This window comes from Dipodomys merriami, unplaced genomic scaffold, assembly GCF_024711535.1.
Source record: "Dipodomys merriami isolate MVZ:Mamm:240054 unplaced genomic scaffold, mDipMer1.0.p SCAF_56, whole genome shotgun sequence".
NCBI lineage: Eukaryota > Metazoa > Chordata > Mammalia > Rodentia > Heteromyidae > Dipodomys > Dipodomys merriami.
Genome location: NW_027206135.1, coordinates 3,248,048 through 3,274,070, shown reverse-complemented (window position 1 = coordinate 3,274,070; position 26,023 = coordinate 3,248,048). Strand labels below are relative to the sequence as shown.

At 41.4% G+C, this 26,023-nt stretch overlaps 1 protein-coding gene across 1 annotated transcript in view; it reads right to left on the bottom strand.

The window, feature by feature from the left end:
* Window positions 1–13,890: 13,890 nt before the first annotated feature.
* LOC138812095 (guanylate cyclase soluble subunit beta-2-like) overlaps window positions 13,891–26,023 on the bottom strand; it is a 48,739-nt gene continuing 36,606 nt past the window's right edge. The window contains exons 11-14 of the mRNA XM_070000034.1: window positions 25,669–25,815; window positions 21,674–21,828; window positions 20,036–20,187; window positions 13,891–14,129 (exon numbers count right to left, since the gene is read on the bottom strand). Coding sequence (XP_069856135.1) covers window positions 13,984–14,129; window positions 20,036–20,187; window positions 21,674–21,828; window positions 25,669–25,815 — 600 coding nt within the window. The 3' untranslated portion in view covers window positions 13,891–13,983. The remainder of the gene's footprint in view (window positions 14,130–20,035; window positions 20,188–21,673; window positions 21,829–25,668; window positions 25,816–26,023) is intronic.

The window sequence follows — 26,023 nt, the reverse complement described above, 5'->3', positions numbered from 1 at the left end:
AAGCACTCAGGGCAAGAAAGTCTGTGAGACTTATCTGTGATAAATTACCCACAAGGCCAGAAGTAGAACTGTGGTTCAAGTGGTTGAGTGATAGCTTTGAGCAAAAGAAGCTCAGGGACAACACCCAGGCCCTGGGTTCAAGCCCCAGGACTGGCACAAAATTAAAAATAAAGATATTTATATTGATTCATATGCATATATAATATATGTATAATTATTTCATCAGTGAGCCATAACTAAAAATACAGAGAAAAATGAGTGGGATTTTTTGTTTACCCAATTATTTAGGTAAAGGGTCTATATTTTCAAAGATTTCCTCTTGTGCGCTCTCTCTCTCTCTCTCTCTCTCTCTCTCTCTCTCTCTCTCTCTCTCTCTCTCTCTCTCTCTCTCTCGCTCGCTCGCTCGCTCGCTCTTGCTCTTGCTCTCGCTTTCTCTCTCTCATTAGTCATGGAGCTTGAACTCTGGGCCTAAGTGCTATCCCTGAGCCTGTCAGCTTAAGGCTAGTACTCTACCTCTTGAGCCACAGTTCCACTTCAGTTTTCTGGTGGTTTATTGGAGATAAGAGTCTCACAGACTTTGCTGCCTGGGCAGGCTTTGAATCGCGATCCTCAGATCTCAGCTTCCTGTGTAGCTAGGATTACAGGCATGAGCCACTGGCACCTGGCTTGGTCTCTTTTTTGAGTGAGTAGTTTTACTGAAGTTTTAGTAAATGAGTATCCTCCTGTAAGGCACACAGGCCCCAGAGAAAAGACCCATGCAGGTTGAATGCACAGCTTGGCTCTGTGCTAGAAACTATGTATGGCAATATTCTTTATACTGATACTGATAGTAATGTTATTATCAGCTCTGTTTTAAGGTCATATAAAATGAGGCAGTAAGTGGATGGGGGAAGCTCCTGCCAATTGAGGTATATAAGACCTACAAAACCATTTAGTACATGACAGGGCAGACATATATGTTTCTTGTATGCTTGTCAGCTTCCCTGGTCTGTCTGCTTGTACTGATAATTTTGATAGTTCTCTAGTAGTGTTATAATTCCAGTGGCCCCAAGAAGAAAAATGTTTCCCACTCCTGCAAGAGGTTAATAGACTTATGATGACAGTGTAAGAACTGAAGTCCTGCTCTTTCTGGTTTTGGAGCTCAAAGTTGTTTCCCACAGGAAAAGAGTGAGGCCCATCCCACCTGAAATCCACCAACAGCGCTCCTGTTTACAGCTACCACTGTCCTCTTTCCCATCCCTGATCTCTATTCCATCTTCCCACCATATACTCCACCACTCCAATACTCATCAAACCAGTTCATTCTGTAAACCATGAACAACAAAACGATACAGTACTACACAACGTAGGAAGCATCCAGGAGAACAAGGAAGGAAGAGTATGGCTGAAGAAATCAGAACAAGAAAAACACATCTGTTACGAGGAAGGGGTAAGGCAAGGGGAAGATCTAAACAGAGGGGAACATCATACATACCAGGATAGCAAGAGCTTTCCGGAACTCAATTTAGTTGTGAAAGACAGAGAGTGATAGGGTTATGAAAGTTACTGATAAAAATGAAAATTTTCTTGTCAGACCAAAGAAAACTGAAGCCAAGAAATCAGGGAGGAAGAAGGCTCTGGGATAATCACTGCTTCAAGGACTTGAGAAAAAAATCCACAAGACATTCCATCACATTCTGTACACATCCATGTTCGTCATGCCTCTCACCTAGCATGGATTTCTATAATCCAAGTTTATCTTCACATTCTTTAAAACTATAGCAATTCATGCAGCACTGTTCGCAATAGCTAGGATATGGAAACAACCTAGATGCCCCAACACAGATGAATGGATCCAAAAATTGTGGTATCTATACACAATGGAATATTATGCAGCCATTAGAAATGACAAAATAATGGCATTTGCAGGGAAATGGATGGAGCTAGAAGGAATCATGTTGAGCGAGGTAAGCCAAGAACGAAGAGACAAACAGTACATGGTCTCCCTGATAAGTGGATGATAAATCCAAAATGTTAGGTGATATGACAAAACTAACAGGACTTAAGAAACAAGGAACTCCCACTCATCTGGTTGAACCACTACCAAATATCCCCATGCTGCTGATCACATATATGATATATAACATGTGAGCACTGTTGTATATTACAGACTGTGATAGACAATTTGCTCCAGGAAAGCTAGAATGAACTTGTGACTTTAAACGAGCATCATTATTCCACAATACTGTGAATTACCAGAAATTAAGTAATCACTTAATCACAATCAAAAAAAAAAAAAAAAAGAACCTTGGGGAAGGGAGGGAGGGAGGGGATGGTAGGGGGAAAACAATGGAGGGGGTAACAATGTTCAAGAGGAAGTGTACTCATTACCTCACTCGTAACTGTAACCCTCTGTATAGTATCTTTACAATAAAAAAAATTAAAAAAAAAAACTATAGCAATTCAGATAAGATGCCCTGGTAGAACCTTTGTTAAGAAATGGCACCTCTAAGCAATAAGCAGATGACAACTCCAGCCTGAAATATTCAAAACCAGTTAAATTATGTGCCCAAGTGTCTTCCATGAACGTCTTTCCTTTCACTAATAAAAACTCTTTTTCTCTGACATCTTTGAATATACACATAGTTTACCAGGTATGTGTCACCCATTGCAAGGACCCTCACAGATAGGTAATAGATCTGTTATTTAATTTGACAAGAGTTAAAAAAAAACACCTATAGGAAGCACACTTTCAGGAAAGATGTTCTCTTAGTGGCAGTAGAAAAGAAGAGAGACATTGCTCTTCAAAGCCCCAGAGCAACCTTTATTTACTGGAAAGAAATAGTCCTAAAATATACACAAAAACTGTGGTTCATAAAATTCATACAAGGTTTTGAGATGTGACCCTACAAATATCAAAGAAATACTCATCTGTCTCAAAAGTGAGAAATCTCCAAGAATTAACCCAAGTTAGGTCAAAGAGAAAGACATGAAATAAGATATCAAGAAAAGGAAATGAAAGATAAAATGTTGTCAAACAGCCGGTGAAAGTAGTAAAAATAGTAATTAACTACAAAACATAGTAATGAAGCCATTCACACACCGAAAAAATAAAAAACCCTCAGGCACACAGTAGGGATAAAAGAATTCACAGAAATTACAGAAGGTAAGACTGCATTTGGCTGTATAATAATGCACACCTGTGGGCTGGGAAGGTGGCTCAGTGGTAGAGTGCTTGCCTTGCATGCATGAGGCTCTGGGTTCAATTCCTCAGCACCACATAAGCAGAAAAAGCCAGAAGTGGCACTCTGGCTCAAGTGGTAGAGCACTAACCTTAAGCTGAAGAGCTGAGGGACAGTGCCCAGGCCCCATGACAGGAAAGAAAAAATAATAATAATGCACACCTGTCATCGAGAAGGCAAGAATACCATGAGCTCTAGGTCAGCCTGGTCTACATGGCAAAACAATGCAGTAAAACAACCAACCAACCAAAAAAGAATTTATGGTTCAGATAACCAGGTTCAGATAACCAGGAATACATGTAAGAAAAATTACAGATCTATATTAAGAAACTTTAACTGACAGAAACAAAGCAGTCTTGAAAAATGCAGTTATGCCATATTCTTGAATAAAAGGAGTGAACATCAGACTGACACTAAAACTCCCTAAACTAAGTCATTTATAATTACAATAAATACTCTGCTAGGATAGTGTTATGGCCCAACAAGTTGATACTAAAATTCCTTGAGAAAATAAATTAGGATAAAATATTCAGAAAAGTTCTTCAAACTATCAATAAGTAGACCTGGCATTGGTAGGTCACATCTGTAGACTCAACTACTCAGGAGGCTGAAATCTGGAGGAGTGAGGTTCAAAGTAACCCAAGCAGAAAGTCCATAAGATGCCATTTCCAAATAACCAACAAAATGCTTGGATCTAATAGCATGAACACAAAGTCCTGAGTTCAATCCCTGTTACCATAACACACGTGTGTGCTCATGAATACATGTGTGTGTGCGTGTGCACACACACATAAAGGATAATAGGAATACTCTATCCATCTCACAGTGAAATCTTAAGTTACAAAAATTAAAAGCATGATATAAGTTAAATAGAAAGATAAAACACAGTAGAAAGCCTATAGAAAGCTATAAATGCATTCAAAGATCTAGTGTATAATGAAAGTTTCATTTTACATCTATAGCTGAAAGAAAGGGTCATTAAAAATGATTTGGTACAATTTAGTAATTTCTTTAAAAAGTAGATTCAAATTGCAAATATGAAAAATTCCAAAAAAGATCAAATATTATAAAAGATAAAAAAAAGGCACAAGTCAACAGAAAATGATGTGGAGAAAGACAATTAATGGAACAAAATGAACCCAGTGACAAACTGTGACTCATTGATTTCAGTTCTGGGCATTTATATATGTAGACTAGATGGAATAGTTGTGTAGGCAAGCTTATTCATTATGTTGTTGGTTGAAATAACGAAAGATTGGAAACATCACTGTTCATCTGTAAAGGGCTAAATTACAGTGTCTGAATAATGGTTTCGAGTTATCTATCATTACATGACAAATTTCCTCGAATTTAATGGCTTGAACCACAATTCATTATTCTCTCTCACTATTCTGTGGGCTGACCACACTCAGCCTGGCAGTTCTCACTTAGCTGTTGACAGGGCTAGAAGCCTCTGGAGGCTCCACCATCCTCATTTCCATGTCTGCTGTTTGTCCTGGTGGGGCTGAAGAAGTGAGAGAGTGGCTGAGCATCTCTCCCCAAGTGGTCTCTTAAGTAAGGCTAGCCTGGACTTCCTCACAACAAGGCAATGTTACAGTGATCAGACATCTGACTACACCAAGGGTGAATGTCCCATATGGCAGGAGGCAGAAGCAGACCTTCCTCATGCCTGACTTGCAACTGGTACAGCCTGTCAATTACACAGCATTCTGTGGGTCAAATAAATCTCTAAAGCCAGCTCATATTCAAGGGGAGAAGAACTATAATCTACTTCTGAATGGAAAGAGGAGCAAATAATTTTGGACCATCTATAATGAAAGTATATGCAATTGTAAAAAAAAAAAAAAGAGAGAGAGAGAAAGGAGGTACTCTATATAATAACTTGGAAAAGGTTTTAAGTGAATAAAAGCTAAACATAGGGCAATGTAAATAATATGACATGGTGCTAACCACCATTTATAGTTTCTCTCTCTTTGGTTTCAGTTACTTATGATCAGCTGAAATAAAAAATTATTAAATGGAAATTTCTAGAAATAAATAAGTCATAAGTTTTCAATTTCATGTTATTCTGAATATCATGATTGCATGCTATCTTGCCAGGTACACAAATCATCTCCTTGTCCAATGTATTCACACTGTACACGCTACTGACCCTTAGAAGCCATTGGTTATCATAATGACCCCCAGCAGTTGCGCTATTACCTTGCATTATTAGCATGTGGCTCAAGGAGAATCTATAAAGATCTTCCTTTAAGTGAGAAGATATGTATAGTGGGTGGGGGGACTTAAAGACTACATATAGAATTCTAACCATCCATGGTTTCAGACATGGATAAGGTGAGTACTGTATAATTTGTTTAAGAAGATAGGAATAAGGAAAAATACCTATGCATATATTTGGGTGTAAGAATAAAACTTTTTTTTCTTGTTGGTTGTGAGGTTTGAACTTAGGACCTGGGCACTGTCCCTGAGCTTTTTAACTCAAGGCTAGTGATCCACCACTTTGAGCCACAGCTCCACTTCCAGTTTTCTAGTGGTTAATTGGAGAGAAAAGACTCACTGACTTTCCTGCTCAGGCTGGCTTTGAAGTTCGATCCTCAGATCTCAGCCTCCTGAGTAGCTAGGATTACAGGCGTGAGCCACCACTGCCACCCAGCTAAAACTTCTTAATGTATCTATTTTTTTTTCAAATTTTGAAATGAAACTACTTGTATTTTAAGAAAGCTAAAAGATGTTCAAACCTCCTTTCTCATTTCCTCAAGGTGATGAACTTATTTGGGAGAAATAATAATAGGTCCTATCTTTATAGTTCCACTGCTTCCCTTGCTACCAAAAGCTACCAACGCAATATAATCAGCCTAGAAAATAGTCCCTTTGGTCATCTAGCTTATAGCTAATTGTTCCACTGGTTATACTGCTGACAAATTAATCATCCTATTTGCGTTCAGCTGAGGGTAAGGAATCTATTTTCCTTCCTTGTCAAACCCAAAGCTTCCATATGCAATTTAAATATTTGAAACTGATGCCTTCCTTTCAACCATGGCAGTGTGGAAGGTCCAATAATAGAAAATGGTTTGCAGAAGCCAATGAGCTACAAAGCCTAAACCTTGTGGCTCAAATTCAGTGTCATACACTTCTTTTTTTTATTATTTTTTATTTTATTTGTGAACATACTGTACAGAGGAGTTACAATTACATGGGCAAGATAATGCATACATTTCTTACCAAGCATTGCAGCCTCCTCCTTTGTTTACCCTTCACATCCCTTCCCAGCCTCCCCCCTCCCCCCCACCCAATCCTTCTCTCCCCCCCCCGCTCCCCCCCACCAACACTGTAAAGCTCCTTTTTGACAAGTGTCATACACTTCTACCCCATGCCAATACTATCATTTAAAGAAGCATAAAAAGAAAAAGGAAATTACCCATAATCCCACGTTTTAGGTTCTTATCTACATCAGCAGTTTTCCACTATTTCTCCACCCCAATTCATCGAACCCCTGTGACACTTCCATGAATAACCATGATTCATTTGGAGTTGAGTTTCTGGGTACAAAGAATGCAGTCTGAAAAACCCTATGTGTGTGTTTTCTGTGGTCTATTTGCTCATAATCAGGGGTAAACAAAGTTGATATGTCAACTAGCTGATATGGGTTGACCAGTAGACAGTATCTTGATAATCCTATTGATATCTGTGGGCCCGCTCTGCCAGGCATCTGCTTTACTTTTCCTAAGATGCTAGAGTTTTATGTTAGTATGAAGACAACAGTAGTCACCTGTGTGGTCACAATATACATTGAGAGGCTGACTGCTATTCACATACATTTACATACAATTTACATACAATTACATACACACACATATAAATATTGAAATAGCTATATCAAAAACAAATTTTGATGCTGCCAATCATAATCTCTCAGTCACTATAAGATTACTTTTTAAAATACTTTAAAGTAAATGTGATAGCAAAAAGAAAAACAAACTTTATTTTTAATTAGAGGATTTTAAAGACACATCACAAATAGCCAGAAACTTTTGAATTGTTTTCTAAATGATTTTCTATATTCTAGAAGTAAAAGTGACTAATGATAGTGTATGGATAGGTATGTTTATCAACCACAACAAAATAGTTGACACCTCTGGTTTTGTATCTTTCTGCCATAATGTAGAAAATGCTACTTGTTGACTCTGGAAAAGTGTTAGAAGTTGCTCCATTAAATTATTTTTTAAATCAAATGCTTAATCAGAAATGCTTTTTGAGAAGGTGCTAATAGCAAACACCTAATCCTAGCTACTCAGAAGGTAGCAATCGGGAGGATTGAGGCCATTTTGAGGCCAGCTGAGGCAAAAGGTTCATGAGACCTCCCCTACCCCCCAACCACCTCAACCAAAAACTGTATTGTGGTTCATGCCTATCACCCAAGCTACACAAGAGTCTAAGAGAAAGAAAGTCAGGGAACTAGGCCAGACTAGGCAAAAAATTTTCATGACACTCCCTGAAGGACTTGCCTCTCCTCTCTTGGCCCAATCATTTTGTGTATCTAAAGATGGAATATGAAGGACTGACCCCCACCCTATTGTTCCAGGCCCATACAGATGCCAGGCAAAATCCCAGGTATGTGTCAACTTGTTTGAACCCACCTAAGCCCAGCTATAAACATTCCATTGTGTACCCAACTGAAAGGCCCCCACCTTCGTTGACCTAGTGGCTTTTTTTATTAACCTCTGCCTCCTTGCTCAGACCTCCTATAAAAACCCAGCTCCCGTCCCAACTCTTCGGCGCAACCTCCAAACCCACGGGAATTTCTGTAACCCTCCTGTTCCTCAATAAACAGTCCATGCCTGTTGATGATCTGATCGCGACTGGCCTATTCCTTTTCCCTTTTCCATTCCCCTCCATTTTCCTAACACTCCCCACTCCCCTCCCCACCCCCACACACATCAAGAAAAAAGGCTAGATGTTATGGCATATGCCTATCATCTCAGCTACAATGGAGAACATAAAAGGGAAATAAACATCCAGGGCAACCTGGGTAAAAAAGTAAGACACACAAAAAAATAACAGAGGAAGAAGAACTAGAGGCATAATTCAAGTTGTAAAATGCCTGTCTAGCAAGTAGGAGGCTCTAAATTCAAACCTCAGTTCTTTTGAGAGAGAGAGACAGACAGACAAACAGAGAGGAAAACTGGTTAAAAAAATTTGTGATGAAGATATGAAATAAGTTATTTGTAAAAAATTGTTCTTTAGTTGATAACATTGTGGACATTAAGCAGTTGAATGACATGAGTTATGACACAATCTGAGGGTGATTAACTGCAATTGTGGTTCTCCCTGATCCTAAATTGTTATGCTGTATTTTTCAAAACTTGGTTTCTTGTGCTCTACGACTTCTTTCTTCTTCATTCTTTAAACCTACTTTAGAACTCATTAACTGACAAAATGTTCTGCATGTTTTTGGCTCCAACTTAATGAGCTATTTAAACAGCTTTGTATTCTAAGGGGAAAATAAGGTTTAACTTAATTATAATTTAATAACATTAAGTCTTATTTAAGACTCTCCTGTTCAGTTGACTCCAATACATGTTATATGTATGTGAGTGAGTAGATGTTTTTTTTCTCTCTCTCTGGCTATTAAAGTATTAGTGAGGGCTTACACAGTGGCTGAAAGCAAAGGTCCGACAAAGATGGGCAGGACTAGAGCTGTGCCTCAGTTTCCTCTCTGTGAAATTTATTTAGTGCTCTTAGTCTCTATCACTTTGAGAGCACCTTTACTCTGTTAGAGTAGGTCCCCTGTTTGCTTGTCTGTCTCTTTGTTGGCTCATCTGCTTGCCTGCTGGCTTACTTACTCAATAAAGCTCTGCCAAGTTTTCTTACCATTATGACTTGTCCAGAAATTCGTATCCTGATATTGAAGTCAAGGAACCTAAATGAAGACTCCTGCTTTTAGAGGGAAACTTTACAAACCTTCACCTGCATGGGTGACATAACTGCTTCATATTCACAAAATTATAAACCAGGGCCAACACTTAGCTGGGTACTTGGCATGTGATGGGTGTCATTTCTAGCATAACGTGATGATGTTGTCTAGTTTTGTTGATGTCTGAGTGGGTGTTATGGTCTTAGACACCATTAAGAGTCTACAGAGACACTGATTAGACACCACTGAATACAGCTATAAAGCTGGCCCATCAGGTAGACTTCGGATTGCTACCATTCCTTCCTCTTCTCACAGGAAATGGAGCCCCCTGTGAGAGGGGAAACAAAACCCCTTGAAAACCCTCTGCTTACAAAACCCACAGAGCAGTTTCACAGAGCCCATCTCTACCCTCTATTCTAAGGCACATTGTAACCAGTGTTCTAATGCCCCCTTTTGTAAGGATGAGTTAAGCAAGAGGTTGGTTGACATATCATTATCACATTTTTGAAGTTAAACAGCCAGGGAATCTATGAACTCTCATCACAGTTAATTATTCCTGAATATCTCTGCTCTGTTGAAACATATTCTATTTATTTAGCAGCCCCTTGGGAACCCTGGGCGCCTTTGTCCCTGAGACACGGCCAGTGGTGTAAAACCTCTGCATCTGTCAGATTTCTCCATGTGGAGCATAATTGCCTGATTTCCATTTGAAAGTACAACCCTGACATTAACGCCACATAAACCCACCAAGGATAACAATGGCTTCCTGACACCTACAAGGGGACAGGAGGGAGGGGGGAGGCATAATGTGGGAATAAACACGTATGCCAAATGAACAGCTTTCCTGGGACCAGGTCTGAACTTACAGCTGCAGATGAAGTGCTCCTCAGAAACAAAAAAGAATAAAGAAAAAAGAAAACCATAGATTAGCATCAGTGTGAGTCTGTTGGAGCCAGATGGCAAGAGGAGGAAGGAGAGAGAAAGAGAGAGAAAGAGGAGAGAGAGAGAGAGAGAGGAGAGAGAGAGAGAGAGAGAGAGAGAGAGAGAGAGAGAGAGAGAGAGAGAGAGAGAGTTCTCTGCTTTCTTCAGGCACCCATCTAGCAGATGGCAATGACAAGAGATAGCAGTGAGCTAACTTCTTAACCAGGCAATGAGCGTACCCTCTTTCTTTTTTCAGAAAAGAGAAAAATAAAGATGAAAAAGAGAGGTACAGAGGCTGGATGATTGCTCGTAAAGATTGAGCAAGTTGTGACGCAGGGAAGGGCAGGGACTCCAGGCAGCTGCCAGCCTTGGGCAACTGCCGTCAGCCGTCCACAAAGGGTGGTTGTGGAGAGAGAAAAGACAGCAGACAAGGTTTCCAGTGTACTGTTATTTCCTCCATTGATGTCCAAAGTGACCTGGAAGGCTGGAGGTAGAGGAAGTTAGGAGGAGGGACAGACACTGGCAGTAGAAGCTGTGGGTCCAGTTCTGTGGAGGAGGGACAGTGGCTAGTGTCTGCAACTTCTTACTAATAAAAGTGCTGCCATCTCCATGGCCTAATGGCCAATGAATCTGCCAATCCATGGCGTGAGGACCAGCCATTGGTATGGATCTGGACCTGCCATGCTTGGGACAGGTACCCTAAGGTAAAAGGAGCTGGGGGAGGCTGAAATCAGGCAACATTCTGGGGTCAAAATGAACATTTCAAACTATAGAGATGGAGGGTTCCTCTTCTCCAACTTTCTGAGACTGAGAAGGCTGGGAGTCACAATGCAAAGCAAAACCTTCACAGCTCCTCAGCTAGTCTCTTACCTTCAGTGACAGCCTGACCCCCACTGGTGGGCATCAGATAGACTAGCCAATGCTGGAGTGAAAGCCTAGCATATGCATATGTGCACAGAGGTGTAGGCTTCCTACAAGCCAGGGTGCCTGGGAGTATGTGTTCACACCACCTCACCCAGGGATCACCACCCCGCCAATTATGAATAGAGGAACATATGGGATGCTGGGAACCCAGAGGGTACTCCTCCAGTCTAGTTGGCCAGGCCAAGCCCCTGAAGGTTGTCTCCAGCAGTGCTGACTGAAAAGAACACACCAAAGACTCCAAGGTGATGCCTAGTGCTGGGAGAGCTAGTCTTTCATTAACAGCTGGATATGATTATTTGAATCACTTTAAACACGGAGCCAGATCCTCTCCATTTTCAGCCAGGGTTAGGGCCCCTGCTTCCCCAATTCTGGTAGTCATAGGTATAACTGAATGGTGCATTGGCATATTCTACTTTAGCCAAGAAGGTGAAGCAAGCTGCCAGCTGGGAGCTGAGACCGTAGGCTCCAGCTCTTCTTCCAAAACTAAAACTGAAAGGCACCAGCCTACCAAATAACTGCTTTGCTCTCGATCTCCAAGGCAATGCTCTCTAACAGTGCTCTTTATTCTAGTCAGGGTTCTCACCCACAGCTAGGGATTTTGAAAGGAAAAGACAAACATGTAGGAAAGACAAAGGCCTTTCACCTCACTGAACAGGGAGAACCATTACTTTATAGGAGACTTTATATATATATATATATATATATATATATATATATATATATACATATATACATATATATACGATGTTGTCAGCTGCTGAGGGCTCACTCCTATAATTTTAGCTTATTCAGGAGGCTGAGATCTGAGGGTTGCCATTCAAAGCCAGCCTAGGCAGGAAAGTCCATGAGAATCTTATCTTCAATTAAACACCATAAAAGCCAGAAATGGAGCTAGGACTTAAGTGATAGCATACTAGTCCCGAGCATTAAAGCCCAGGAACAGTGCCCAGATCCCTGAGTTCAAACCCTAGGATCAGCACCAAACAATAACAACAACCAAAAGAAAAAAAATGTTGGCATTTCAATTACTTTGTCAATTTTTCATGTAACCCTCAGGACAACCCTTGGAGTCAGATCTTCTGATTATACTCAGGTGGGCTGGCAAGGCACAGAGATGTACTCATGTCACATAGCTGATAAATGGCAGAGTCAGGATTCAAACGTGGCTCTCTGGTTCCTGGCTCGATCTGGTTCCAGACTGTCCTCCACACCAGCCTCTTGATGCTCTGCCTCTGATCACAAGGTGTTCTGCTCTGGTCCTTCCCTAAGCAGTGCCATTTCAGGTGACTGAATCTTCCTGCATCCATCAAGGTAGGACCAGACAAAATAAAATGGAGTGGTTGCCAGGAACAGAAGTAACATATAATACCTGTGCAGACTCCTAGCCAGCATCCAGTTCGGCATGCCAAACCTGCCAACTAAAGAATTAAGAGTAGTGAAGTGTACAACAGCAAGTTTATTCAAAGAGGAAGTATACACTCTTCGGACAGGAATGCCAAGGCTGAGAAGTAGCTGGGGGTCTTTTGGACCCATATCTCCTCCCCTGGGATTTGCACTTGTTGCTTGAGGGCTTGTGCATGTGCTGTTCTAGCTCTTTTTATTGGTTGAGTGGGACACCAGAGCATTTTGGAAAGACGAAGTTCCATGATGAACCATATGTTGTGCACTAAATGTTTTGTCAGCCATTTTTCTTTATCCTTATCTACCTAACAATTCCCCCTCCCTTTTGTCCCCTAGCAGTTGATGCTCCTTAAATCTGACTAGTCACTACTAGTGTGAGTACTGCCATCATCTTTGTGCTCTTTCCACCGAATTCTCATGAAATGCCTGTGAGGTAGACCCCTTTGACAGCTGGTGAATTGAAACACAAGACAGGAAAAGCAAGAGCTGTGACCAGAACCCCCATCTCTTGACCTTATCTTACCTGGGCTTGCCCCGCCCTGCTGGAGCACACTTCTCTGCTTCTATCCTTGTCAACACATGGTTGCTGTCCATGATTAGGCAAGATTACAATTCTTGTCACCTTGCCTTCCTCTCCCTCTGCTAGGACTGACTGGGACCGACTCAGGACCCACCCATGCCCTCCTGGGAGGTGCCAAGAATGGATAACAAGCTTATTGTGCCCTTAGGATTGTCTTTATCATCTATATCCAAAACTGTGTTTGTTCTCATTATCACTAACTCAGATGTGTGGCCCCAGGACAGCTCTGTCCTCCCACCACACCTCCAATCCCCTCATTGGAGGAGGTTCTGAGGACATTCGCCATGCTTTTCTTTGCAGGAGGAAGCTCTCTATCCACAGCTAGAAGCTGAAGGGGAGCTGCTGCCCAAAGGACTTGGGTGTCTGGCCTTGTTCCACTGCTTTCCTAACTTTACCCTTCCAGTGATTTTCACAGTTTCCTCCCATTTTACTCTCAGAGAATCTCTGGGGAAGGCAGCTTTTGTTCTGTTGCTTCACATAATTCCCAGAGCTAAGAAAGGAAAATGATTTCCTTTCACGGACCTCTGGCTGAGTGTCTTTCACATCTCCGCTGTGTTAGGGAGTGATTTATAAACTGCAGAGTCTGGATCTCTTTCCTTCAACTTCTCCTCCTCTTTCCCCTTCCTCCACCCAACACTTAAAGCAAACTTGAGCCCCAAGATCAGAGTGTCCTGTGTGAAGTCGGCCCCCAGGGGAAATTTTTAGAGGCCGAGGTCAATAATGAGAGCATGAAGCCATCCATTCCTGTCTGAAGCAAACAGAAACTGGCACACTCACCATCTCTAAGAACAAACATGTTCTAGTCCTCAAGGTTGAGGGCTGGATTTGAACCATGAATGTCAAAGCATATTTTCCAAACTTGTCAGGCCTGGGTTTTATTTCTAGACTTTTATTCTCAAAGGGGTGATATGGAAGAGATGAGACTTAAGAAGTTTTGAGCTGGGAAATGAAGTTTCCCTTCCCCACTGCCATGGAACTTAACAGAGGGAAATGAATGCCAGGCACTGGTTTTCTCTCTGCTACAACAAAATGCAGAAAGCAGATGGCCTGGGGTCATTAGGAAAAGGACTTATCTTGATCTGATCTGTGGATGGTTGGTGATCAGCTGATTCCATGGAGTCCCCTCCTGCATTTGGGTTCCTGGAGAGTGGAGCTTCATCAGAAGCTAGAAAAAGACAAACATAAATGAATCAAGCCTGACCAGCATTCATACTGGGGAATGCTGAGTCAGGCCCTTGAGAACATACTATGGATACTGGAGTGCTGTCTTTCTTTCCTAACATGATCCTTGGCGGGACAATGTCTTCATGGCCACGAAGACCCATACACAGCACCCCTTTTGGCTCTATCATTCTTTTCATGCCACCATGGGCCATCTTGTTGTTACCCCCCTTTTAGTACCTTTTGTGTAACTCACATAATAGGATAAGTCGCCATGCTATCGGACTTCTGAGCTGCAATGTCAAAGGGGCTGAGATATGAGCTTGGCACCATGAGTGCTAGTGACAAGCTACTGCTGGCTTTGGGCCGGCCACTTAACCTCTCTGGGCCTCATCTTTCCTGATCTGTAAAATGGGGAAGTGGTTATTACATTGGCGGATTTATATCGAGTGATTCACACAATGTCTCCTCTCCACCACCACCACCACCGCACAGAATACAAGCTCCATGATGCCAGTTAGTCATTCTAATTATGAGAGGGAGCCTTGGTAAAGAGTGATATGAACCAAGGCAGGAGGGAGTGAATAGGAGAAGGCTGGAGAAGGTAGGAGACAAGCAACTGGCTGCAAGATGCTGTCTCTATCTCCTCTGCTCTCCATGTGGTTTCATTTGGAAAGCTCAGAGTCTGAGATTTTTTAAGCCATTTATCATCTCCATTTCCTCCTTTACACTAAGCATTGTTCCAGAGACACTCAAGTTCAGAGGTGCCTGTGTTAAATGAGAGCTCATGTACATGGGGTGTTCCAGAAAGCAAGCAATTAAGAGGGACTTCCATCACCATGCGAAGCTGTTGGCACCACAGTTTCTTCCTGACTTGGATCAATGATCAGTTTTACTTTAAGATCCGAAGAGCAATAGGCAGATTTCAGCTCAATTAGATGGAGACAAGCTCCATATGCTAATGCTCTGGTCCCTAATGAATGTAAGTGATGACATACACATAGAACATTTGGAGCTACTAGACCCATCTCCAGACACAACTCAGTCTCAGGCTCCAAAGAGGCGAAAACTGAGAAGAGATCTTTAGAGCCCAGAAGAAGAAAGGGGAGGACCTGGGTCAAGTAGAGCCATGTCCCTGGGGCAACTCTGGCAGATGAGGGATCTGGAGAGTTCAGCATTGGCACTAAACTATAAGAACCAGCCCTCATTAATCTCTCCATTGTAGCTTTTCTATAGCCTATGACCAAAGTGGAGTTGGCTTAGTGTAGTTACCATATAGGTTCATTTGATGGCTGAGCATATTCTCTCTTTTGTGTCTCTTTGTCTCCATCTCTGTGTCTCTCTGTTTCTGTCTGTCTGTCTGTCTGTCTCTCTATCTCTCTGAAACTGAATCATATTCAGCACTATTTTATGCTCTTAGGAAACTGTTAGGAAGTGTCCCAGTTTTGCTTTTTTTTTTTTTTTTGCTAATTCCCTACCAATTTTATTATTATTCCTAATGTTTTTATTCCTTTCATTTCTAACTAAAGAATTTATTGCAGTGTTACTTTTCTTTGACATATTTGGTAAGTGTGAAGATACAAGATCATTGAAATTTCCATTTGATAGCATTTTATTATTTTAAAAGGCATTATATATTTTGAAAATGAAAATATGCAGATTAAACAAAAGGCTTGGGTTCCATTGTGTTTTGGTATCATAGGAAATACAGGACATAGACTTGATTCTAGACAGAAATGTGGTTTATTTTTCCCATGGAAAAAAAGTGACTGTCTCTTTCCCAATCCATCACCACCTATCAGACCAACTGAACTCTCCCAACCCAACAGCCCTCTGTGCCTCAATTTCTCTAGATACAATAGGATACTCAATAGTGCTGTCTTCCATTCATAGGCAGATTGTAAGAACCTGTGACAGAAAAATCTCCACAGAACAGAACTGTCATTGCAGAATTTGTTTGGTGCCTTTGTGACAGTTCTAAAAGTGAGGATTACCCTAATAAAAAGGAAAGTGGAACCAGAAAGGATTTTGACTTGCTAAAATGAAAGGGAATTAAGCAAAGGAAGCTATTTCTTTCATTAATGCAGTCAGGCTCCATTTGAGATGTTCCTTGCTTCCAGAAAACACATGAGTTCTTTGTAACCGAGTCATCAGTTTTCTGGCTTTACCTCTCAAAAAGGATATTAGAAGTACATTCAGTCTAGGAAACAACATTTCATAGAAGATCTCTCTCTCTCTCTCTCTCTCTCTCTCTCTCTCTCTCTCTCTCTCTCTCTCTCTCTCTCTCTCTCTCTCTCTCTCTCTCTCTCTCTCTTTCTCTCCCTCTCTCCCCCTCTCCCTCTCCCTCCCCCCCTTTCTCTCTCTCTCTCTCTCTCTCTCTCTTTGAGTCTGAGCCCTATCCCTGATATTCTTTTCCTCAAGGCTAACACTCTACCACTTGAGCCACAGCACCACTTTCAGCTACTTTCGAGTAATTTATTGGAGATAAGAGTCTCATGGACCTTTCCTGCCTGGATGGCTTTGAACTGAGATCCTCAGAACTCAGCCTCCTGAGTAGCTAGGATTATAGGTGTGAGACACCAGCACCTGGCTTAGTCTTCCTTTTATTCAACACCTTTTTGTGGATTTTTTTCTTTATGATTTCTCTTCATCCCTCCTTCCTCTAAGTCTCATCTCTTCTGTCTTCTAACCTGTCAATTTCCATTTTCTTTGTACCTTCACTGTGGTGTTTGACATCTATTCCTATCCCCCTTTCTCTTTACTTTCCTCTTTCTCACTTTTGTCCCTGAAAAAAATTCCTGATCAGCATTGTCCTATCTATGCCTATTTATGCCATCACTCAATGACCTCTAAGAGCTTTTCTAATTCCTTAGTATATACCCAGAATCCCTCATGCTCACTGTCAGTATCGGATGCCTTAAGACAAACTGAGATCCTAAGGCTCAGGTGGTAAAGCACCTGCTTAGCAAGCTCAAAACCTTGAGTTCAAACTTCAGCACTTCCAAAATAAAATAAAATAAAAGTGAAGTGTAAGCTGATGTCAACTAGTGGATCTTTCTGAGCTCTTTATCCAAAGCTTCATGCATACAGCAGGCTCTTTAAGTCTCTGTAAGACCAGGTTGAACAAACCTTTAGTTGGAAAAACCACACAGTTTTGTGCTAAGGCCATATATTTATGACCTTTTCCTTTCTTTTGCTTCCTATTTTTCTGTCCTTCTCTTTCCTTCCTTCCTTCTTTCTTTCTGTACTGGAGTTGGAACTCAGGGTCTAATGCTTACTAGGCCAATGTAGCTGGGAACACAGGCACATGGCACCGCATCCAGCTTACCTGCATGGAGATAGTCTCATGAACTTTTCTCATGGCCTGGCACCTCATCAGATGACACTATATGCACTGAGCTATCAGCTGAGAAGGGTCTCACAAACTTTTTTTTTGCCCCAGCTGGCCTTTAACCATGTTCTACTTGTTCTCAGATTGCCCCCCCCCAACCCAAATAGTTTTGATCACTGGTACCTGGCTATTTCAGAATGAACTCCTAGCAATAGGGTCCTAAGTGACTACATAGTTACCATGTCTGATTGTCTTCTGCACTTTGTGATTTAAAGAAATACCTTCTACCTCATCTGTTCCTTGGAGCAACACTGTGAAGCAATCCTCCTTTCATGCTTTCCTCTGGGGCAATAAAAATGAACTAGGACTTGCTCTTCTTGGACTCAGCCCTAGATTACTAACTTCAGATTCAAGCTCTTTCTGTCATGATGGTGGTTTCCAAGCCTAGAAGCTCATCAAAATCACCTGTAAAGAGCTTAACAAACAAGTCATAGCCCCAGTATGGACCTTCTATGTCATCTCAGGTGAGATTTGTCATATGTTGTCCCACAGATGTATGTGGCCCCCACACCCACTGCCTTCCATCCCACCAGCTCTGATGGCCATTCTAGTCTATGTCACCCAGAATGACAACTGTGATTTTAGAGGCTAGCTGTACCATTGAAAACCTATTTGCTTACACTGGTTACTCCCTTGATTGGGAAAAGTCCATTTATATATTCAAGCTCTTCCTTCTCTAGAACCTACCTGGATTAAAAGCCTAACTTCTATAAAAACCAAGGTTAAAATTACTGCTATACCCAGGCACTGGGGTCTCACACCTGTAATCCTAGCTACTTAGGAGGCTGAGGATTGTGGTTTGAAGCCAGCCCAGGCAGAAAAGTCCATGAAGCTCTTATCTCCAATTACACACACACACACACACACACACACACACACACACACACACACACACACACACACATCAGAAATGGAGCTGTGGCTCAAGTGGTAGAGTGCTAACCTTGAGCACAAAAACTCAAGGACAGCTCCTAGGCATTGAGATCAAGCCCAGGACTGGAAAAAGAAAAGAAAGGAAAAGGAAAGAGAAGAAAATATGGCTATAGCTTTCACGAACCTCAGGTAGAAAAGATCAGAAAGTGTGATGGCCATACTTGGGAAGGCCTCAGAAAGGCTATTGAGAGGCTTCTGAACTGAGAATAGGGATCTTCTTGAGCAGCTGCCTCCAAACAACTGGACCCAAGCTAGTTGGACATGTCTGGAAGGATGCTTGTATTGGTGGGACTTTGTAAAGATAGGGGCAAGGACACTGGCAATTAAGTGACTATAAACCCATCCAATGATCATTGCATTGGTTTTGTAGAAGGAGGATTGTAACTGGTAGGAAAGCTCTTTTTGTCTGAAAAAGTCCAGTTTGGACACTCACAGAAACTTCCATCAGGCAAACCACTAAACCCTAAATTAGGTCAGGAGAGTCCCTTACCTCTGAGGTTCTCTGGAGGAACAATTAGGAGTTGGTATAAGAAGTCTCCCAAAATGGCTTAACCTGCCACAAATCCAGCAAGTGGACACCTCTGAATGGATCACCCCCCAAGAGGGGTGTAGGGGCACAGGGGAGTAGGCTCCTAGCCCAAGCTCTGAGTGTAGGTCAGCCTGGTAAACAATTATAATGGTCTGGAGAGCTGGTTAAATAGTTGAAGCAAGTTGAAATTTGCAAAACACATTATTAACAAGGGCCTGATGAAGTGCCAGAAGAGCCTGCCAACAGGGACAGCTGGAAGGCCAATTTTTCAGTCAATACTGAAAGGTACCCACTTAAGTATCTGAGTCCACACACCCACTGATTCTCCCTCCCCCTCCCCACCCCGCCTCAACTCCCCTGGCTCAATACTCCTGTTTAATCAGTTAATTGCATGGAGGAGTTTCTCTGCTGACATATCTTACATTCAAATCTATACTGGAGTGAAAGAAAAGCGGTTTACCGCAGTGCAAATGGGGTTCTGGGTGCTGCTTATGGGCTTGGGTCTTGCCCAGTGCTTCCTACTGCTATGGCAGTAGGTGGCTGGACCTTGCAGAAACTCAATGAAGATCCTTTAAAGAGCACCAGGTCTCATCTGGTCCCCAAAGAGATATCTGCATGGTGAACCAGATGCTGCCAAGCCTCTGAGCATTGGTCTCCAGAGGGACCGGGAGGAGCAGGGGATTGCCTGGGTCCTACACCTAGGAGCCAGGTCAGATAGACAGGCATGCCACCATATGTGAGTGGCAGATGTGATGAATGAGGTAAGCAGTGAATGTTCTGAAGAAGAGTGCATGGAAGAAGATGCTGAGGCTGCACCCAGCAGCCCGGCTCAAGGAATAGCACACTCCCCAGCACACAAGAGAAAAGCATTCAGAATGAGATCCAGCAATCAGCAAACATCCTCTGGAGCTTGTGCCACCTGGAAGGTAGCAACATGGTGATAGGCATGATGCAACCTAAGTCAAACTTGCAAACCAAAACACCAGCTGGACACATGTGAAGTGATTCATGGGGAAACAGTCCGTGTTAATGAGGAGTCTTCTTCTTCTCTGCTTACCTTTGTCATCAAGTGGAGTTTTGTGCCTTCCCATAATCTCATCCTCTGTAGCATTCAAGTTCCGAATCAGAAAGTATGTGGTCATTTTCCCTTTTCCTTTCACCTCAATTGCACCCCTCTCTATGATTTCAAATCCTTGATTTTCCAAGGCTCTGCACAGAGAAAAAAAATATACCAGATATAAGAGATCACAGAGAGGGTGATACAAGAAGCCCAGAAGAGGAGGGAGGACCTGAGATATCAGCCAGAGCCCACAGGGATGACAGGGAAAGCAGTGGAGGAAGGAGAGAGATCAGAAGGTCAGATATTCTGAGCAGGGGGCCAAAGATCTGAGCAGAGGGGACCCACCCAATCCCTGTTGCATTTACCACAATGCTCCTCTCTCTAATCTATCCCTCACACATGCAGCCTCCTTATTTCCCCTCTACTGCTTGTTTGTTGTTGTTGTTTTTTACCCCACCCCACCCCCAGTGCTCCAGTTTTGTCTAAATTCTTCTTTGAAGCTCCTTATTCAATATTAAGCTCAGGCATCTCCACAAATCCTTCCTTTCCAGGGTCAGACCCCTGACTCCACATTCCATGCCATGCTCTAATTTCTTCAGGCAACAAAGTAGAATAGTTAGAGAGAATCTGATGCTCAGCTTTCATCTACGTTCTTTTTCCTGGCCTACTTTGACAAAAGGCAAGTTATTAACCTTTTCACCTTATTTTTTTCACATATATAAGTTAGAATAATGGTAATAGATCTTTGTGAAGTTATTCACCCACAAATGAATTAACATGAGGGCAAAATTTTATAGAATTAAATATAGCCTACTGCAAGTGCTTAAGAAACTGTAAGCTTGCTTCATATACATAATTGTATTTAGCTCACTTCAAAAATAATTTGCTAGGAGAGTGGGCACAGTGGTTCACGCTTGTAATCTCAGCCACTTGGGGAATAAATAGGTATTTGAAGCCAGCCAGGGCCAAAAGTTGGTAAGACTGTTTCAAAGAATAAGGAAGGCATGGTAGCATGTATGTGTAATGCCTACTACATATGAGTCAGAGGTAGGAGGATCACTGTAAAAGGCCAGTTTGGAAAATATCACAAGACCCTATCTGAAAAATAAACTAAAGCAAGAAGAGCATGGCTCAAGTGGTAGAGTGGCAGGTATAAACCCTGAGTTCAAAACCCCAGCACTGCAGGAAAAAAAAATTTACCAGTTTTCTTTCTTACTCCTCTAAAGTAAGAGTAAGCAAACCTTTTCAGTAAAAGACAAGATAGTATATATTTCAGGCCTTATAGGCCATATAATATGTCACAACTACTCAACTCTGCTATAGTATTAAGTCACAAGCTATAGAAAATACATAAAGAGCATGATTATGTATCAATAAAAACAAGCATCCAATTGTATATAGCCCGTGAGTTATAACTTGTTGTTCTTTCACTAAACTATCTGTTTCTTGAGAGTGAAAATTACGTTATGGTAGAAGTTGAACCATATTTATTATCTGGCACAATGCATCTATGTGACGTACAGGAAATAAAGCATGCATTCCCTCCACAATTCCCCCTTCCATGGATGCTAGGCATTTGGTAAATTCTGGAAGAAGAAAGGGACAAAGGAAGGCATGAGTCCATGCACTGGATACCTGTAGGCTGTAGGGCTGAGGTGCACTTTGTTGGGAAGCCCATGACTTTCCATCCTAGAGGCTGTGTTCACAGTGTCACCAAACAAGCAGTACCGTGGCATCTTGTCTCCCACAACACCTGCTAAGACTGGTCCAGTGTGGATCCCCACTCTGATCTGTACAGAGAAAACTGCACTGAAAAAAACATCCTTTTGCTTTTATGGCATCATTTACAAAACATGAAACCCACAGATATTAAAGTGTTTAGCTCCCTGAATACAGAAAAATAGATACATCACTGTAATAGCCGTCACCCTAACAGAAAGAACCAATTTCTTATTTCTTTTACCAAAGATTAATTTGAATGTTCCAGAACACCCCATAAATGAAATCACAGTGTTTCCTAGCTGGCTTCATTGACTTAACCTAGTGTTTTTGAGATTCAGTCCTATTGTTGGGTGTATCAGCAGTTCATTATTTTTATTGGTGAATAGCAAAGCTCCACTGTGATTCATTTATCCATTTTCTTCTTCCTGAGCATTTATTTGCAGTCTGGAATGTTATATCATTAAAGGCTGCTATAAACATTTCTGAACTGGGAGAAAATGAGGGAAGAGGTAGCCTGTTCAAAAAGAAATTCGCTGAATACCTGACATATATAATGGTAACTCCTCTGTATTTCACCTTTACAATAAAAATTAAAATAAAAACATTTCTGTACAAACATTTTAGTGGACATACACTTTCACTCTTATGCAGCTACCTACAAGTGGAACTTCCACTTCTTGGTCACAAGTAGATATATATTTAATTTTCCCATCGAAATGAAACTCTTGAACAATTCTCCAGAGTTTATTCTCAGTTCTCCATTGTCTACTGCCACCAGGAAAAGGACCCTTCCAGATGTCTAAATATTTCCACCATTTTGTCCTTCCAGTGCATAGGAAAAGATATTTCATTGTGATTTTAATTTACACGTTCCTGGTAGCTAATGATGCATATTTTCAACACACATATTGTCTATTGCTATATATCTCTTTTTGTGAAAAGTTTGGCCACGTTTTTTTTCTCAGTTAAGAAATTGGACTGTACATTGTTTATTTTTAATGAATATGCACTGTATATCTATTTGGACACGAGAAATGTGTAAGTAAACATAGTATTTTCCTTAGTCTGTATATTCATTTTCTTTAATAATAAGAAATTTTGAATATTGTTAAATACACTTATTTGCTTAGACATTCATACAAAATCGCAGAGTGGGCAGTTTGAACAATAGCCCTCTATTTTCTCATGTTTCTAGAGGCTAGAATACTGAATCCAAGTGTGGGCAGATTTAGTTTCTCCTGAGGCTCTTCTCCATGACTGTCACCATGTCCTCACATGGCCTTTCCCCTGTGTAGGGGGCCACTCTAGCATCTCTGTCCTATTTCCTCTTCTTATAAGGACATCAGTCAAGGTGAAGTAGCCTCTCCCTCAAGGTCTCATTTTACCTTACTTACTTGGATTGAGTCTCTGTCTCCAAATGCAATCACAGGTCCTGAAGTCTAAGACCTCAACATATAAATTTTGAGGGATCCAAGTTTTCCTATCACACTAGATATACTTTCTTTTCCGTTTACTGCCTTTTAAACTCTTCATTGCCTTTTTGCACTGAGAAATTACTGTTTATACCAGAGTCAGGAACCTCTTTCCTGTGGACTTCCATCAAGAATTCTAACTTTTATGGTTAGAATGCTCCTTGCCCCATACTTTGGAGGACTGTCATCTGTGGCAAAAACTAAGGGTACCTGACAGGAGTTTTTCTTAGTTCTCTTAGTGGGACACTGCCTTGCATTTGACGGGAATTCTACACATCTCAAGGAGTTCTCAACTGTCCTCCCCTGGCCCTCGCCTTTGGCTAAAAGAATCTCATGTGTTTGGTGAAGGCCTTCAGGAAAGAACTGGTAGATAGATGCCAACTATGTGGCTGGGCTTTGGGGGATTCTAACTTCAAGAACTAAGATCAGGGGACACCAAGTTATGATTTTAGCCTCCTATGATCATGAAAAGCTCACTAAACTTTAGCTTGCTCTCTTCTTTTTCTAAATTTAATTTCATTGTTAAGGTGGTGCACAGAGGGGTTACAGTTCCACCGTTCCATCCGTGAGGCAGTGCGTACATTTCGTGTTGAGTGTTGTTACCCTTCCCTCATTTTTCTCCTACTTCCCCTCTTCTAAAGTTCGCCTCTGCAGTCATACTTTTCCTGCTGCTCTATCTTGGATGAGTACAATCCTGTTATCTCCTCCTTGAAAATAAGAGTCACTTTCTGTAATTTATTCCAGGTTGGGGTTTTTGCTCACTGTTGGGACTGAAAAATCTGCTAGGATAGGAACTTTTTTTTCTTTTTTTACATTCTAACTAGACCTTTTTGTCTTTTCGTATTAGATTTCCTTCTCCTTGAAATAAGATTGTAAATTCTAGGAAAAGGGACTCTTAATATATCTCTGAATCCTTTAAAGCAACTCATAATACTACTTCTCTCATGCATGCTATGTCTTCCTCAAATGTGTATTAAAGAATGCAGGAACAAAAGAAGAAAACGTCTCAATGCATGCTAGTTGAGAAATGGTGGCACAATTTTCAAAAGAGGTAAAATGCCTTCCCCCTTCTCCCTACATCCTTGAATAAATCACACAATATATTGTTCCTGATGGCTGGATAATGATGTGCCTATATCTCTAGTCTTAGATCAGAATTGCTAACATCCTTTCCTGGTTGTTTGTTTGGGGGTTTGTTTTTAATACATCCTGAAATTCAGTTTGAATTTCATTCTTCTTGGTACAGCATATTTTCATCTAATACTCTCTTCCATTCCTTTTCCTATTGACAGCATATATTTCAATTATTTTTTCTTCAGTGGCTTACATTACAGTCCTTCGATAGAAAGGCTTGTCTTTTATCTGATCATCTTATCCCTACTTCCTCATCATCTTCTCATTCTGATTTTTACTTATTACGTGGAAGGTTTTATTCAACAGATGTACACTATGAGTTTCCAGTAAGTCAAGGGACTGTGGTTGTTTTGTTCTTGTGATGGCCTAAAGCCAGTTTTACTTAGAAGACTACAGTGGACATTCTAACCAGGACCCACACTATTCTCAGCCTCCAAAGATCTTTCAGAATCTCCTGTAAAAGGTTATAACTTGGAGAAATCATTTTCCACCTTAAAGATGGTTTTATTTTCAGTTGGCTATTAAGTTTAGTTTGAGCTCTGGCATGGGCAGGGCAGGGTTGTAGATGTAAAAAGGCAGAGAGAACAGGCCCTGAGCCATCTCAGGGGGGATCAGGATCTGCTGTTGGTTAAAGATAATTTCTAATTCTCATCTCTCAGACTGGCCAGCTTCTATCATGTGCATAAATGTCCATGCATGGAAGAGTGGCTTCCTGAGAGAAAAGCGAGCAGATGTCGTGCTAACAGTACGTGGTAGAAGGAAAGCCATCCTGAATATCTTAGGGTATTGCCATGCCTGGGTTGTAGACGGAAGACAGCTTTGCACCTCTGCCTGAGCTCTAAACTGTCAGACGACATGTTGGATATGCAATTTTCCCAAGCAGGGGGTTGAGTTGGCTGTGCTATAAACCTGAGCCACCTGTTGAAATGCTTGAACAAAAAAGCAGGAATAGTAAATGAGCTGGCTTTCAAAATAAATGGAGCCCTACAAGGTAAATAGAGAGATGTGCCTACCATCCTGAATTATAGACAAAGGAGGGCTACAGTGAATCACAGGAAAATCCACAGCCTTTTCTGAAATTTGAGAGAAGTTGAGACCTTAGTACCAATAGATAGATAGACAGACAGACAGACAGATAGATAGATATGTTTTTCTTAGACATACATGCAAGGGAAGAAAAGGCTTTGGAGAAATTCTCCATCTTAAATACTGTAATACATCCCATTATCACCTGAGAAGAGGAGAATTCTACTTTTGTGTGAGACGTGTTTGTATTAAGCAAGACGTTGGCTTGCCCGCTACCTGGATGGGTTCTCCAGTAACAGGATTCATCACTTCCTTTGCAGAAATTCTCATCCCCAAGGCAAAATTCGCCACCCTTTGAGCATGGCTTTCAATAGGAACTGGCACACCTCCTACCACCATATAAGCATCACCTATTGTTTCCACCTGCCAGGGGAAAAAAGTACTCAGAGTGATTCTTCCACATCCTAAATATGTCACTAAATATGCTTTTAATTCCTCATATATTGAGACAAGAACAATGTTAGAGCTGTGACTCTCTGCTAAGGGTTTGAGGAGCATGAAGAAGGTGGGGAGAAAGAATATGACTCTAAAAACCATGGAAGAGCCAACGACGACTTGCTTTTTTCTTTTT